The sequence below is a fragment of the Artemia sp. Qi Xiang Cuo genome, unplaced genomic scaffold, assembly GCF_049724085.1.
Source record: "Artemia sp. Qi Xiang Cuo unplaced genomic scaffold, ASM4972408v1 HiC_scaffold_23, whole genome shotgun sequence".
Classification (NCBI taxonomy): Eukaryota; Metazoa; Arthropoda; class Branchiopoda; order Anostraca; family Artemiidae; genus Artemia; species Artemia sp. Qi Xiang Cuo.
Window position 1 is genome coordinate 6,257,176 of NW_028297432.1, and position 18,016 is coordinate 6,275,191.

General features: G+C 33.5%; 1 protein-coding gene across 1 annotated transcript; it reads right to left on the minus strand.

Annotated features, from left to right (window-relative positions):
- Positions 1-604: 604 nt before the first annotated feature.
- LOC148938999 (uncharacterized) lies at positions 605-17,614 on the minus strand. The gene is made up of 6 exons (XM_089107385.1): positions 17,163-17,614; positions 12,730-12,936; positions 9,032-9,196; positions 3,915-4,076; positions 2,499-2,634; positions 605-881 (listed from the first exon to the last, which is right to left on the minus strand). The coding sequence occupies exons 1-6, from the start codon at positions 17,191-17,193 to the stop codon at positions 605-607; spliced, it is 978 nt and encodes a 325-aa protein (XP_088963511.1). The 5' UTR covers positions 17,194-17,614.
- Positions 17,615-18,016: the final 402 nt, after the last annotated feature.

The following is an 18,016-nucleotide window of genomic DNA, read 5'->3' on the forward strand; positions in this document are numbered from 1 at the left end:
ACTTTAAATTGAAACAAAAATGAGAGAACAAAACTTGAAATCAGTTTCACTTCATGGAAGAATCAGAATTAATATAATATATAAATCTTTATCAGCTTTAAAACTTGAAAGTCATACGGGATTTAAAAAGAATTTCATATGTTTTATCGAATAATTTCCTTTTGAACCCCTAGTTGAACTTATATTAAACTTGTATCATCATTTCACTTGGAAAACTAATTTAACGGCAACGTTCCGTAAATTAGGAAGGCCATTGTATCAATAAACTCGTAGACAGCAGAAAATAATTATAAAGTTCTAAAATGGGGGTCTACAGGGAAAAATGCCCCCCTTTCCCCATTTCACCATGACTTCGGAAAAAAAAATTAGGTTGAAACTAAATTGTTGTTCAGCTTTCATTTTTAGACTATAAACATTTTACGTAAAATGAAATGTTTTTTCTTCACGTTAATGATTTATCATTAAATACAAATTCCTTAAAAGGAACATTATTTTTAGCAGTGCATTTTTCCCAGCATGATGAATGTCTAGTAGTCCATAAGACACAGTTGCTCACAAGTAAGTTCTACGTTCCGTGAGTTATATACCTTCTCCCAGCAATGGTTTAAATTGCATGTTGACGCAGAACACCATCGGGGGAGGATCTTCGATAAAACAACTGCGGCAGGACGTAAGATCCAGATCTCTGGACAAAGGCCTCTGCAGAGGGCTGGCTTGACCCTGTCGGGTTACCTACAAGACTGGGAACCAAATCTATTCCCACTTGAGGAGTGGCACCATTCGAGGAAATTATATCCCAGTAAACGACAAAGCATTCGCACGAGATTCTGACTAATGGATAATTGTTATGGGCTTTGTCTGTTTTGATGGGTGTTTTCAGGCTAAAAAGTTATATTTTCGTATTAAAGCTATAAAGTAGCTTATTCCGTATTAAGTCTCGAGTTAAGCACAGTTGTGTTCTATCCCCCGTTATATTATAGTATAGCGTTACACTATCCCCAGTTATATTGATCATTTTGGTGAAATTTGTCTTATAGAGCACAGGAAAGGCAATGGAAGAACACGGAATGAAATGGGGAAGTATAAATTTCCAAGACATAGGTTACACTGATGATTTGAACATCCTAGATGAAAATGTGAGCAAATTGAATGAACTTTTTGAGATTTTGCGAGTTCATGGTGCTAGAATAGGTTTGTAAATTAACGTTAAGAACACTAAGTCACTAAGGCTAAGAAGCAGTGAAAAAAAAAAGGACTTTGGGTATCGAAAAGGTCGATCAAGTGGACAGCTTTACTTACCTTGTTAGTTTTATGAGTGAAGATGGCGGGTACCTTGATGATGTTCAACGTAGAATAACCAAGGCTCAGGGTACTTTTTCAAAGTTGAAAAAAGTTTAGAACAATAGGAATAGATGTTTTCAAACCATAATTAGAATATTGCAAGCTCTAATGATGACAATGGTCAAATATGGTTCTGAAGTATTGGCGCTCCGAGAAACGGAGGAACATTTGCTAGATGTTTTCAAGAGAAATTGCCTATTGATTGTTTTGGGTACCTGACTGACTGATTGTATTTCAAACGATAGGCTGTAAGAAAAGTATAGTTCAATCCCGCTTTCTAGGATTATAATTGAGATAAAGGTTGAGATGGTTAAGGCACGGTCTGCGGATGAAAGATGACAGATTGCCAAAGATTGTTCTTTTCGGTCAACAGTCTAGGGTTAAACAGAAAGCGAGTCGTCTGTGGTTTGGGTGGGAGGACCTCATAAGGAAAGATTTAAGGGAAATGGGAACGTCGTGGGAGGGCTCAAAGAGGGAGGCTTAGAATAAATTAGGATGGAAGAGGAGCTCGCATAGATGTAATGGCCTCACGGCTTTTGGTGCTTCGGTGAGTTGTTAGTAGCACTAATGGTAGTATTTAGCTCTGGAAAAGAATAACAAGCAATTATTTTATTGCATCTGATCTTTTGCAAATTCCGAGTATGCACGACAGCAGAAAGCATAATAACTGACCCAATTTTCAGTTGCTACATTGCACTTTATTTTGACGCTACCATAGATAAGTTTATAAAAAAAGACAGAGAAATAGACTAAGCATTGGATTTCAAATACTCCATTTGGCCTAGGGTTTAAGATCCCCTTAAAAGATATAATGTTGTGACAAGCTTACAGTTCTTACTTGCATAAAGTGAACAAGACACTTGTATAGCGAGATTCATTTTTTTTCAAATCTATGGATTCATCGAGTCAGAAATACGAAAGTAATCAGAATTTTCAACAGAGGATTATTTAAACTTGCTTAGAAATTAAATATTTTACCTATATTTCATGTTTTCAATACGTTTTTCACTATCAAAATTCAAAGTAAATTTCAAAAATGTGCTTGGATGAATGACTAAAACTGACACTCAACTATCAAATGATATCAGGACTGTCGATATTAACAAAAAAAACTTGCAGAGGGAAAAAACTTTAATAACCTACGAGCTTCGACCTACACAACGAATGCAGAAATGTATTCTCCTGTTTTCAATAAGCAGGAGAGGTACGCAATGATGCAAATTTTAATTAGATACTTTTCATTTGAATCTGACGTTATTTTTGATCGGTTTTGGGATCTTTTATTTTTGAATTCTGAAAAAAAAGATATTTAAACAATAAAATATCAATTTTCTTCTAAATTTAAATAAAAACTGTTGCTCAGAATCTGTTTCCGTTCTGGCTTAAATATAAGATAAATGTCCACTTTGGTACTTAAATCCACACTGTGTTGGTATAACTTTTTAGTTACTTAAAAAGGAAGTTTAACTATTTTTAAGTATAAGAGCCTCGCAAGGAAAAACGTCTCGCGATTTTTTTGTGCTTAACATTTGAGTTATTTTGACGTGCAAATGTATCATTCAAAATGAAAACTTAACTTTCCAACGACTTTGGTAATGCAATTTAAACGCTTTAATAACCTAAAAAATGTGACGTGACATTCAAAAAAAGATTTTTATGTAATGTTTTTTTTCTTTATTTAGATATTCTTTATTGTCCTTTGCTATCCCTTTCTCAAACAAATATAATAAACTACGTCCTTTCTTATATCTCTGCAAGTTTTGGCAGGGTAATTCCTCTCGAGGAATATATGGACTAGAAAGTCATTAACTCATGTTTTTAATGTCAAGTTCTTCTATATTTAGTATGGTTACTATATTTCAGTTCTTCTAATTCTTCAGAAAAACAACTTCTTTAATTTTCGATAATTTTTATGTCGAATTTCAAAATTTAATTCTATGTCATCAGTGATACAACAATATAGTTAGAACGATCAAATTGTGATAACGAATAAGAAGCAGAAAAAATTAATTTGCTAGGGCCATCGATTTCCCACAGACCGACTTTGGAATTTTTTTTAAATTATTGAAATTAGAATATTTAGTTTCTTTAGCTGGTTGATATTATTTCCAATAATTAAATTTTTTTAGATTTCATGCTTGTTTGTGTTAAAATTTTAAATATTATAAATAAACTGTAATTAAGTATTATTGGTATAATTTCGGTTTGTGTAAATTGGCCTGTATTTATATATATATATATATATATATATATATATATATATATATATATATATATATATATATATATATATATATATATATATATATATATATATATATATATATATATATATATATATATATATATATATATATATTTTATATATATTTAAGTGGTCAGTTGGTTCATTTTTATTTTTATTTATACTTTCCAATTTTGGAGGTTAATAAATGCTTGAATTTGAATTATGCTGTTGATACTGCTTGACATATTGTTAATGTTATGCTTGTAAAATTTACAAAAACTTATCATGTTTGACAAAATATTTGCTTTTCAAAATAAGTTCACAAAACTAATAGTTCAAAACATACCTTCATGATTGTTATCCAGACTTTGGGAGTCCGATTCAGATGTTAAACTGTTTATCCTGGATGCAGCACCCACAGGTAGATATTGATGCTCATATGATAGGATAGAAGTAGAAGTGTCTCTAATCGTTTCATCTCCAGTTGATGAAAGGTCTCCAGCTTCAACTAAAAAAATTAAAAATAAACACGGAGAAAGAAAATAATAAAAGTAGGATTAAATATTCTCAATAATTTACCAATAAATAATGAAATCCTCAAAAGATAAAAAAAAACAGACTACAAGCGTGAAAAATAACACTAAACATCAGACCTGAACAAATTTAAGCGTTATAATTTGATGCAACCGTGATAATAGTATGATAATTAATAAAAGGTAATATGATTAATAGAAAACCAATTTCACGATTTGGCACTTTATTCATAAATTTTCACATCCAAATGACATCTAATTAATTTTTGGAAATAGAAATAACTAGAGCTAACCTATTTATACATACTGAGAACTACCCTTTGGGGACTGGCAACGCATAATTGCAAATTATCAGTGCTTCTACCTTCGGCCTTTGGCTTATTGGCTACCTTTTGCTTATTTAAAAAAAGGCAGTAGAGCTGTATAGTTTCACAAGCATCTTTTGAGTCAATGTCAATTACAGTTTAGTATGTCATTACAGTTTAGATAGTCAAGCATCTTTTGAGTCAAAGTCAATTACAATTTAGTCAATGCTAATCTATAGTTTCTGAAGTTCTTTTGAAGAACTTTAATGAGGTGTTATAGAAATATTCAAAACGCCCATAATCACAGTGGCGAAGGTACCGTTGCACTAAGATCTCATGCATTTATATCATAAAAGCAGGTGTGAGGTTACGACGTTCTTTTTCTATATAAACAAGGTTCTGTGCCACTTGTCTCTTTGTGATCGTTTTTCTGTTTTAATAGCACGAGTCACTCGGATACCAGAGTGGGGTAAATATATTCTTACAACATCTTATTTTAGGGGGAAAGGATGATGATATGGTGATCACTTATTGCATGCTTGCAACACTTATTGGATATTTTATAATCGAAATAAAAGCAGTACTACCTTTCAATTAGACTATCTAAAATATATTGTGGTAATAGATTTTTCTGAGTGATCTCCTTCTCTTTTTCTAGGTAAAAGATAGTTAGAAATGTTTTTGTTTTTGTTTCCTATTCTAGGCATTTAAACTTCATAATCTTGTATTTTCCATGCAATTAAACAGATTTTGTGATTTCCCTAGAATTTTTTTTTAAAGGTAAGTTTGCAAAGAAAGTTAAAGAACCTCATATTGGGATAAAAGTAGATATATGATTAATGAAAAGGGTGTAAAAAATCAAAGTTTGTCGCTTAAAAGGTGAGATTCTCAAGAAAATTTTGTGTATTTGATATTCTCTAATAATTTTTCTAATTTTATTTAGTGATGGTTGCTTAAAGTTGCATTATGGGATCAACAAAGCTCAACTGTTACTTGATCAACATTGATGTACCTTGTAGCAAAGAACAGTAATTTTATTCTGAAAACAATAATAAGAATACAAAACCGAATAAGCACAGCTTTCTTAAAGTTAAAGAACCCTATTAAACCTTTTGTGCGGTGTTCTTATTTTACATTATACAAACTAAAACATAGCAATTAAAATGATACCTCAAAGCTTTTCAAGTTTAACAAATAATATACTTAAAATCTACTCAAGTAAATTTACTTGTTTTTATTTTACTTTAGTTTTTATCTTGGCTTTACAAAATCATTTTTAGTTTCTTTGGGGAAATGCATCTGCAAAAATATAATTTGTAGAGTTTAATGTTTGGTGATTACAAATAAACGAAAGATTGAAATTTTACCCCTTTCTTTGATTGCCCTTCCAAAACCAAACAGCATCCACTACTCAGTGGTGTAAAAAACAAGGTTGCTGTCAAAAGTGGACTCTTTTCTGAGTTTAATGAATGACCGCCTTTCCATACCTTTAACCTGACTATTTTAGAAAAGGATGGGAATAACACTGTTTAACTTTATAGATATTTTGTGAACATTGAACTTACAACAGAGTTGAACAAATAATAAATCCTGATAAATGATTATATAACGTTCATGATGCCCTGGGATGAAAGTAAATTGATACAACGAGCTCCAGGTTTGTGACTCAGAGTCTGTGGGACTGCAGTTTCGGAGATCAATTCTCTATCAGTGGCCCTGCCTGCAACTTGTATCTTCTTTTCTATTGAAATTTGGAGGGATCAATATGGCATGTAGTACATCAATACTTCAGCGGAGTGTGTGGGATAATGGAAGATGAGTGCTTTAGTTGGGTTGGGCGATGCGTGAATTGAGGAATTTCCCTTTTCAAACTAATATTAAAACACTATTATTTTCAAAGATACTTTCGTCACTGCCATACATAGCCTCACTCTTTACACTAAAGTTTGACTCTTTCTCACAACTGAATATTTTAGAACAATTAAAAACTTTAGCATAAAAAGCGAGTCGTTGAGGAGGGGAGAGCCCCTTAAATATACGGAAATATTTCTGTTCGTTTTAATTTTTGGTGTCGCTCCTTACATTCCGTTAAAAAAAAAAACTTGTTTTTTTTTTATTTAATCTTTTAACGTTTTTGAATTAATTCAGGTTTTTATTTCGGTTCACCGTACACGAATAATTAAAACAAAATTTGCATATTCATTTTACTTTTATTTGGTTAAATGGCTTTCTCGAAAGTTGTTTAATCTTATTTACGAACGTTTTTATTAATAATAAATATACGCAACTTACGAATTAACTTACGTAACAAACTTCTATATTCGTATATTTTTAATAGGTATATTAGGGGGTTCGCCCCCTAGTCAATAACTCGCACTTTACGCTAAAGTTCAAATTTTGTTCCAATTCTTAAAAAATGAACCCTTGATCACAAAGGCAGTTAATTAGAATAAATAGCTCTTATGAAATTAAGAAAAAATCTTTGGATTAATGTGTGATGCTTTTTCTAGGGGGCGGACCCGATAATATTAGTAATAATTTCTTTTCGTTTTAAGTTTTGATGTTGCTCCTTGCTTTAAGTTGAAATTTTTTTTTTTTATTTAATTTCTCATCGTTTTTTTAAATAATGATGGGAAATCCGGCGCCCCCGGGATCGCACTGTCCTGCCCCCATGGAAAGATCCTCCCACATAGCCCCCGACCCCCCCCCCCACAACCAGAAGAAATAACCCTTGCAAACGGATGTATACTTCCCAGTAACTATTAGGCCTGCTATATGTATACAATTGGTAAACTTCAAAACTTTCAACCCGTCCCTAGATGACTGTAGGGGGATTCAGTTGTCCTAAAAGACATAGTTATACTTTCGACCAGGCTTAATAAAATGGATTTCTCAGAATTTTGATTGGGTGAATTTGGGGAAAAATAGAGCGTGGGAGCTCCATTTTTCCCCAATTTTGCCCTCCATATTTTGGTTACTTATAAAGGGCACTAGAACTTTTAATTTACGTTCCAATGAGCCCTCCCACAATATTCTAGGACCACTGGGTCAATAAGATCACCCCTGGAAAAAAAAAAATAAAATAAACACGCATCTGTGATCTTTCTTCTGGCAAAAAATACAAAATTCCTTATTGTTTCAGAAAGGAACTCGAAACCCTTTTTGAAAAATCAGGCAAATTTTGTCAGGTGCGTAACTTTTGAAGGGTAGGGCTAAATTTTCTGAAACTTATATCTTTAAAATCATCATTAAAATCTGTTTCTTTGGTTGCTCTATTGGTATCAAAATTCCGTTTTTTAGAGTTTCCGTTACTATTGAGCTGGTTGCTCCTTACTTACAGTTTGTTACCACAAACGGTTTGATAAGGCTATGAAGGTTCGAATCAGCAAATTTTTATTTTGAAGAAAATTTGATACTTGTTAATTATCCAGAACACACTCAAGAATTTGATAGTTAAGATCTCAGAGAAAAAATAGTTCAGGTGTCTGTATTTGGAGAATATTATCTTAGGCTCAGTGGAAAATCTACATTGGATGTATGCTCCAGAAGTAACCTGACCTCCTCACTTTCTTCGCTTGGTGTTAATACCTGGAGAGTGCCACCCTACGTGGTCTGTACCACCTGATTATCCCACTGCCAGTAATGCGTTGAAAGTGAAGTAGCTTAGAAGTCTGTAGAAAAAGTTCCATGGCCCCTCATTTTATGTAATAAAATATATTCAAAATCTTTTTTTTATACCACAAATATTATGATAAGAAAAATCTCAAAGCTCAAGTGCATGTAATGACTTGAAGTAGTTTTATATTTTGTACCCTTTTTTCTTACTAATAATGATGTTTTGGACACAACAGAAAAATAATTTTCACTTCTTCCAAGGGAAAATCTTCTTCCTCTCTGACTAACTCCTATAAATACAGGAAATTCTTTTGTAACTGAATATCTATAATGAGAATCTCACTATTTAAACTTTTGTTTACTTGACTTTTGTTTAAACTGGCTTTTGCTAGAGTTGTTCATGGAAGTTTCTACCTATGATAGCATAGTCCCTTTAATGATTTGCTTATATGATAATATAGTTATTTGCGTAATAATTCCATCTTTTCTTTTAAAAACAGAGGTCGATTTTAGGGGATTATTTGACACTGACTGAATTGTTTTGTGTTTAACACTTAAATTGTTTTGATGAGTTTTCCAAAATTCAGAAGGCAAACTGAATCTTACTATAAACGTTTAGTAATAATAATAATAATAATAATAATATATTATCAGCTGGATTTACAACAACGGAGATAAACAAGTGGTGTGAGAAAAGAAAGACAATCATCTGAAAGTACAAAGTATTGACAAAACAATACTTAATATTTACCACTACAACTCTTTGAACAACATTAGCAAACTTTTTATTCATAAATTTGCAAATTCCAGAATTTGTAACAGATTGTTTTCCAAAATACATTTCGTACTTTTAAGTTATTTTTTTTTTTCACCTCGTCTTTTATATGGCATTTTTAAATATTCATACTATGAAGTACTTGAAAATACTAGTTTTTTATAGGTTTTATAAGTAAAATATTACAAAAATTAATAGATTATAAAAAAACCAAATGCTTGAGATGTACCTGTACTGTCAAAAAAGGTGGAGCTCTGTTCCTGAGTGTCAGGTTCAAGTTTACATGGTCCTGAAAAGCAGCAAAAACTATCCACAGGAGCATCTTCCCTTTTAGGAGACAAAAGATGGGGTGGAAACTCAAAAAGCTCTTTATGGTCACTTGGTAAAGCCTCTTCAACTTCTGAAAGAAAGCGTAAATAAAAGAGACATCAAATACTTTCAACAGAAAAGCTTACAAAACAAGCCCTACAACTTCCCCTTTTTCAACATATTATCCAACGCATAATAATCCTTTTAAGGACAGATATCAAACTATCTTTGGCAAACAGCCACATCAAATCTCAGGATTTAGAGTTAAAAAAAAAAAGGAATACTAAAATTCTTCCAGAGGTTATGCAGTTAAGACGCTGATCAGTTGGCTAATTATCTAGGGTAAAAAAAAAACCTTAGTGGCAATGTTGCTTTTTCCTCTTAGTAGCCTACTAATACCAGTTTTTTTTAGTGCCAGGCAATTAAATTGTTCAATTAATTCTTTTTTTTGTATCTTTAATTCATTTTCTTTCAGATTCCATTTGTATGTGTGTCCCTTTAATTTTGGAAAACATATACATATACATGAAAGAAAATAGATCCCCCCAGTCCTCTTTGCCCTACACACTCAAATATTATAGATGATCATCGAATAATTTTTTATTCCAATTATAATGGAAGAACTGACATACACTCACCCCTTCTAAGACTCATTTTTAATCTTCTGACCCCCCCCTCCAAAGTATCTTCTAGTTTAAAACACTCTAAATTAGCAGAAAATATAGCCCGGAGACAAACACAAAATTTTAAAACACAACAAAATAAGAGTCGGACTATTTCAGTTCAAACTATCATCAGATTCAATAGAGCTTAAGTTTAAATCTAAGTACAAGTATTGATTAAAATCAATAACAAAATTATGTTGTGAAAATCGTGGGCCTGTTCTCAAACTTCTTTAGAGCGTCAGAGACTATCAGTCTAGCATTGAGCATTTTGACTTTCATCAATGATTTTTCCTCGGTCATGATCCGACTCTATGAAGGTAGCAAAGACTCAAGCCAGAAAAAGGAAAAGACTAAAAGATAGCTTAGTACAAGAAGATATAGGGGCAGTATAGGAACCAAGTTAGATGTAACAATGTCTTTTTGAGCAGAAGAAAATGTATGTTCACAAAACAGGCAGTGTTACACATTGAAACGTTTTAAATAAAACTATTGCACATAAATTTGCTTCGCTTGTCCTTTATAAGGAAAAAGACAGCAACCTCAAGTGCTTTCCAGCTAATGACAAGAAAATATGAAGTTTATGAACCTTTTTTCTAAATCGTGAACCATTTATGAACCTAGGTTAAAAATATGAACTTTTTTCATAATTATGAACCCAGTGGGAGGCCTGAGGTTACGACGTTCTTTTTCTATTCAAACAAGATCCTTTGCCACTTGTCTCTTTGTGATCGTTTTTCTGTTTTAATAGCATGGGTCTACTCAGATACCAGAGTGGGGTAAAATACACGCTTGCAACAACTTATTTTAGGAGGAAAGGATGATGATCTGGTGAGCACAGGAATCAAAACAACGCCAAGCTATCAAAATATGGATTTGTTCTAATTGTAACCATTTTCAAGTGTTTTCAAGTCCCTTTCGAAATTTACACAAAATCCTTCTCTCTAGACACTTATTTTTCAAAAAGCGTTTTCATACTTTAGGCTACTATGCACCATGGTTCGCTCTGATTTACTCTTTACTAGGCTGCAGCAATTAGTCTATTATTTTTTTTTATACTGCTCAGTAAGGAATTTAAAGGGATGCACTAAATTTCAAATAGGAACAATATATACTTTTGTATGTATTGGCTGTATTTTGTATGTATTGGCTTTTGGATACTTTAAAAAAATATTAAGGGTGTAACCTTACTTTAAAAAATTAAGGGTGTAAAAAATCGAAGTTTGTCACTTAAAAGGTGAGATTCTCCAGAAAATTTTGGGTAAAAATTTCTAATTTTATTTAGTTATTAAAAGTCTTCATTATGCTTAAAGTCTAAAGTCTAGCTTAAAGTCTTAATTACGGGCTTGACCAAGCTCAATTGTTACTTGATTAGCTATGCTGTACCTTATAGCGAAGAACAGTAATTTTATTTTGAAAATAATAATAAGTATACAAAACCAAATAAGCGCAACTTTCTTAAAGTTAAGGAACCGTATTAAGCCTATGACCAGCACAATTAAAGTCATATACTATTTCAAATTTAAAACAACCTGAAATAACAATCAACGAAAGAAGCAAATAGGAGATCAAAAACAAATAAGAAATTATTTGTATAAGAGCTCATCTAAAAGCCAATAAAATAAACTGAAATAATCATTTAGCAACCAATATTTTTTTTTAGGGCAACACAATAGATTTAGATGGTTAAAAAAAGGAACAGCTTCTCTCTTGCGCTTTAAGCCCGTAGCAAAAGGCCAGAACGGTTTTTTTAGCAGACAAATGTCACTTTTCCTTTTTGGCTTAGAGTTACCTACACTTTAATTGTAATTTTCAAGCAAAACTCTTGTCGTCAAGGCAAAAATTTCATAAGAGAAAATAACTTGGCTTTGTAATATGATTCTGCATTAGTCATCACGCGGGTTTGCAAGATCCTGGCCCATTGATTTTTATGTTATGGGGAGTGTGAATTCAATTTTGGAGTTTGATACATTAGATTGGTCTGCGTCAAAGAAGGACACGCCCGTGGCGACCCTCTCTTTTCATGTTTTCATATATTTTGCAGTTAGTTCGTTTTTCGAATTCGAAGATCATGTTGAGAAGTGATAGTACTGCTATCAACTTTGGTAACTAAAAGTGAGTTACTTTACTACGACTGCAGTAGATTATATTCCCCAAACCCGGGCCGGATTAGGAAAACGGTTTTGTTATTTATAATAATTCCCATATTGACATAACCGTTCACCTCCCCCCCCCCCCCAAAGAGGTATTTATAGAAGGATTAGTGGTGACACAGGTCGTGAGACTATGGGCAAAATAACTTGCCCCTTGCTCCCTCCCCCATAGGTAAAACACTTTTCATATTTCCACTGGTTTTAATATCAGTGTTGAAGAGCTTGTGGAACCCTGTCAAACCCATGAACTTTTCAAGTATCTTGAGCATTGTATCTTTGGTTATTAACCGAGATTAATGAGCATCTATTTGGTCAAGAAATGACAACTCTAAAGCACATATATCTCGTCTAACCCGGCTGTAATCAGTACAGTCATGTCTAAGTATTGATTTCTTTAGAAAACAACTTAAATTGACCTTGAGTAACTATTTGATTCCTTGAGTAGTCAAATAGTGGGTGGGATGCAATGTTGATAAAAGATTTCAGACCCCAAATTACAATTACATCAAGCAGTGATCCATTAGGGATTCCTCAAGTTGGAATCCAGGGATCTGCCGAAACCATTGCCTAGTAGTGGAAACTAACAGTCAGATGAAGTAAATATTCTTCTAGGCATTCTAGCACAGGGGCTACAGAACATTTACTTGAGTACCCATGTCCTTCAACCTACTCTAGGGACGGGAGATTCAAATCTCAAGCAATAATAAAAATTTTCGAAAACTAGGAAAGGTTATTGATTTCCATTATATAGCTCTTAAAGAAAAGGAGACAACGAAAAGAGAGGAAAGGAGAAATTTCTTAACTCATACCTTTAATATATGGGCGCTTCCATCTGGATGGATTTAAGGTTGTATAGTCATGATCTATTAGGGCTGCAATATGCCGTTTGTAGGGAGAATTATATTGATTTTCATGCAACAAGTTGTCTTCAGTTGATGACATATCTAGAGCGTCATCTGACTGAAGTGAGTCTGTTCCTTTCAGCAAGGTGCTCTGAAGAGGGGCTCTTGATCTGACTGTAAAATAAACAGAACTTAATTCTTATTTTCGTACTTTAACCAGCTCCTTCCACTGTCAACAGCTCCTTATTGTCACTGCACACAAATATCAACTTCCAAATAAAACGCAATTAAATGGGACATACAAGTTCAACCAAAAGTTATATAATTGCTAATAGGAATAAAACAGAAAGACCCAATTGCTGAGTGATTGGACGATCCACTATTTTCGTTCTTATGTATTTTAGGTTTCGATTTGAATCCCCTGCAAGATTTGGCTTGGCTAAAAATTAAAAAAATGTTTTGTTTTGGCACACTGATACTTCAGTACAGATAGTTAAATCTTAATAAGCCTTTCAAAGCTCTAAAGAAGAGAATATATGACATTTTGATGAGCACAAAAACTAAAATATTTTTTTAACATGATTACCACTGTTAAAGATGCTTCAAATGACTATACAATTGGAGTTTATCGAGTTAGTTTGAGACATAGTCTCCAGAAGTACAGTGACTAAACTTGACTAATTTCGTCTGTCTCTAACTTACTTTACAAATAAGAATCAAGTAAATTGAAATAATAATTAAGCAGCTACCATTTAAAGTAAATATATAGGGCTGAGGAAAAAGAGCAGTTCTGTTTTGTGCTTGTTATTAACATGTTGTCGTGTGCACATTAATTTACGTTTAATAAGTGACAAATTCTTAAGATTATTATTATTTTAATTAATTGTATGTTTAAAAACATTTTATTTTGGGGAATCCCATAATTGCAAAAATCTGCATACAGAGAAAAGAAAATAGTTTTTTAGTCATTATCAAGAAATTGTAAAAACAGATATACTAAAGGATATATGGTGATATAGCCATACTTATCCTAGAATTTAAATTTTTTATATGCACCTTCCGAGTCAATAGAAGTGAGAGCAAATTCCTCGGAGTGAGACTCAAGTTTAAATGGTACTGAAATATTGCGGAAAGGACCCAAAAGACTATCTTCAGGTTTTGGAGACAAATTAGAGTTTTGAATGTAAAACAGAATCTCACAGTCACTTGGTAAAGAAACTTCAACTTCTAAAAGAAAATACCATTGAAAGGGATAAAAAAATATATTGCACAAGGAATAAAGTGACTGACAGAAGTATAATAGCAAGATCCAGTTGCTCATAATTGTATGATCTATTTTTTTTATTTTATTTTGGGTTTACATTCGAATCATATGTAAGGTTGGGTTCAGATTAAAGCTGATGAAAGTTTGGTTCAACTCTTGCCCCGGGCTTTAGGGGGCTTTGTCAATCCAGAGGGAAAGTTATTTAACCTTTCGACTATTTTAAACAAAATGACTATATAAAAAAAATTCATCAGGTGCATTTGGGGAAAAGAGGGCACTAGTTGCCCTCAGGTCACTTTTGAAACATAAAAGGGAAATAGAACTTCCTATTTCCAACCGAATTGGCCCCTTTCACAGTTTTTATAACCATCCCTTTTGTAGAGGGTGTCTCTGAAAAAAAAAACTAAATAAATAAGTACCTGGAGAAAACATAGTCTGGGGAGAAAAATACAAAGCAAACGAACAATAAAACATTAAAGTCTTAATTCTGTTTACTATAATCAATGATAAAATGTTGCCTCTAGCTGTATTATTAAAAATTAAACAAAATACATTTTTTCTATATTTTCAGTATTATCATGGCTGCATAAATAACTGCAGCCCTGTAAAGAATTAACCACAGCCCATAGAAAAAAAAAACAAAAAAAAAACGTTTCAACAAAAATTGGCCATTTGTAGCTGATGCAGGAATGCTAACTATTATCTCAATTATTCTTAATAGTAAATTTTCATTTCAAAACAAATTTGTTGAAATTACAGAAATTATCCCAAAACCCCTGAAAAATGCCATCAAATCAAACGAGTACATAACTTAAAAGAACATGAATAACAACTTAAACTGGCGAACAAAAGAAAGAGAATATTGGTTCTACAATGTCTTTTCTTTTAGTACAGTTGAATCACCCGAATGGTCCTGGTAATATTTTATCCAAGTTTTAAAGCAGAAGAGGCATTAATTATAAAACAGACGTCTTTCCCTCCCGTTGAACTAATCCCAAAGGACCCAAGCTTACAAAATAACTGATTAGTGTACTATAAATTTATATTGTCGTGTTCTGTTTCCCTGACTAGATCTTACAAGTTCAATAACTACTACTACTAATAAAGGTAGATAAACTAACTAATAAATAAATTAAAAAATAACTACTACTAACTAATGAAGGTAGATGGCGTTGCGCCGTTAAGGCTATGCATACCATACTACTTTAGTTTAGCTTGTTTGTGTTGGAGATGTAGCTCATCCTGAGCAAAGATCGTTTCAACCATTTATGCAGTGACTATACTGCTACATTTATTGATAAAAATGACAGTAAAAGAAGCCGACGCTAGCACAAAAAGCTTTCTGAAAAGCAAGCGTTTCAGTTCTGGACCGCTGGCTCCATCTATCGTCACAAATTTAATCACATACCAGATGGCACCATCTATCGTCAAAAATTTAATCGCATACCAACTATACAAACCTAGCGAAGATGTTTCATCCGTTCATTGCAAGTCTAAAGCAAAGCGGAGACGGCGTGGGAAACGCGCAGGCAGGAGAGTCCAAGCACGTAGAGAGCGCTGTGTACTTCAAGGTGGTGACCACTGTATACCGTTGATATCCATAGTTTGGAACAACAACAGAATCAAAAGGCCAAGAAATAACCTATACTTGACACGTGTAGTAACTACAGAGTATTCAGCACCTATGCCAACGCTGAGACCTTACTCTCCTAATAATCCTGTGGACCACCTCCTCCTCCCCTTAAATAGTTCCCCTCCCAAACTAAAACCTGTAACGCTTAATGCCCAGACATATCTTCCAAACCTGATTCTTTGCAACGTCCGGTCCCTAACCAACAAGATTGATGAATTAGAACTTGTCTTGTACATAAAACTTAGCACCATTAGCAGTAATTACTGAATGCTGGGATATGACAACCGAAACGGGTGCAATCAAAGGATATCTGAACTTTTTTTAATACCAGACGCGATAAAGAGGGCAACCAACGTGAAGGTGGCGTAGGAATCTATTGCCGCGAAGACTTACCATGCAAACAACTTGGTATCCCCTCAGATTCGTGCCACGAGACAATCTGGCTCTGGTGCAAGCCGTAGGGGCTACCAAGGACTTACTCATGTATCATAGTAGCAGCGATATATACTATCCAGAAGGTGCGCGTAATAGGCGAGAATTAGTGACGTTTCTGCAATATCAAGTTGACAGTTTTCGGAAACAGCACAGCAATCCAGCATTTATCCTAGCAGGAGACTTCAACTTAACCGCCAAAAAATGGATTTCTCGTGTGTTGGACCTTAAACAAAATGTTGATGTTCCCACTCATGAAAGTGGAAGCATACTGGACCTCATACTGACCAATCTCGAAGCATACTATGAACCGCCATTTTCCTTAGGACCACTTGCAAAATCTGATCACAATATTTTATGCTGGAAGTCAAAGAAGAGAAACCGTATACCTAAACCAAAAAAGACTAGAATACTGTACAGACCACTGAGTGAAAGCTCCGTCCAAGCCTTTGGCAGATGGATTGCGAACTTTGATTTTGCTGCAATCTGTGCTATTACTGACATTGATGAAAAGGTTGAGACACAATATTCGACTCTGCAACAAAAATACAGCGAAATCAATCCTGTCAAAATGTGCTTGGTCTGTGAACAAGATAAGCCGGGGCTAAACTCAGAGCTCAAAATAATGATCAAAAAACGATGCAATCTCCATGCCGTAGGAGAAGCATCGGAGGGGAACAAGTTGAGAAACAAAGTCGTTTCAGCCCTCCGCGTATCTAGGAAAAGGTATATACGGGAAAAAGTAGCTCCACTCTTCAAGTCAGATTACCACAAGTGGCACGACGCAGTAAAAAGGCTTACTGGAAAACCGAAAGGGACTGAAGTACAAATCAGCAACATAGACGGGAGTTTAATCAGAGCCTCGGATGTTAATAAATTTTTTTACACAAATTTGCACTTCTTACCCCACCATAAGTGACAAACAGATGAGCAATATCATCAACAGTTGTAGTACCAATGATATTGTAGAAGTGTCTAAAATATCGGTCTTCTGTGAAATTGAACGACTACGTAACAACTGTGCCACATACCCAGGTGAACTCCCTGTGAAGCTACTGAAAGAGTACTCACCTTTTCTAGCCAAACCCATGGCATCAATCATAAATCAGTGTTTCTCAGAACAATTGTTCCCATAATTGTAGAAAGCTGCCTATGTGTGGGTCATTCCAAAAGTAAATTGGCAAATGGTATCAAGTTTTCCATTTCAGGTCAACTAGAGGAGGTATGAAACTAAATTAAACAGTACTTTATGTGTCCAGATTTTTAAAAAGGTGTATGTTGTTAAAAATTGCTGAAAAATTTTCTCCAGTATACAAATAGCAGGCCAAACTATAAAGTCTTAAAAAACGAAAAGATTTGAAGTATTATTTTCTTTTTCCTTGAAAAGGCTATGTCAATATAAAATAAACAGAAATTAATTTAAAACACTTTTTCCACAAAATAAGTTTTTCAAAGAAAAGTAAAAAACTCCATTAAACAAAAAATAAGCAAAAATAAAATCAAATAATCTACCAAGCGTGAAACTACCACAAATCAGCATCAATTAATAAATGAGACACAAAATGAACAGAAATTACAATAAATAACTATGTGTCTTAGTCTTGTCTAATTACAATAAATAGCCATGTGTCTTGTGTCTAAGTTTCCGATTATTTTTTACCTTGATTGAACTTGGCGGGCAATAGCTTTAAAAAAAAGAAGTAAATTGGGAGAGATTGAGAGATTATTTGGGCAAAACAGATTGAGACATTTTAGGGGTCTATTTGGATAAAACAGATTGAGACATTTTAGGAGATTATTTGGACGAAACAGATTGAGATATTTTAGGGATTATTTGGACAGGAAAAAAGTTAGAATTTCTAGGTTGTGGTCGCTATAATATACAAGTCCCAATTTTCAATATAGAGGCTCCATTAAGAATTATA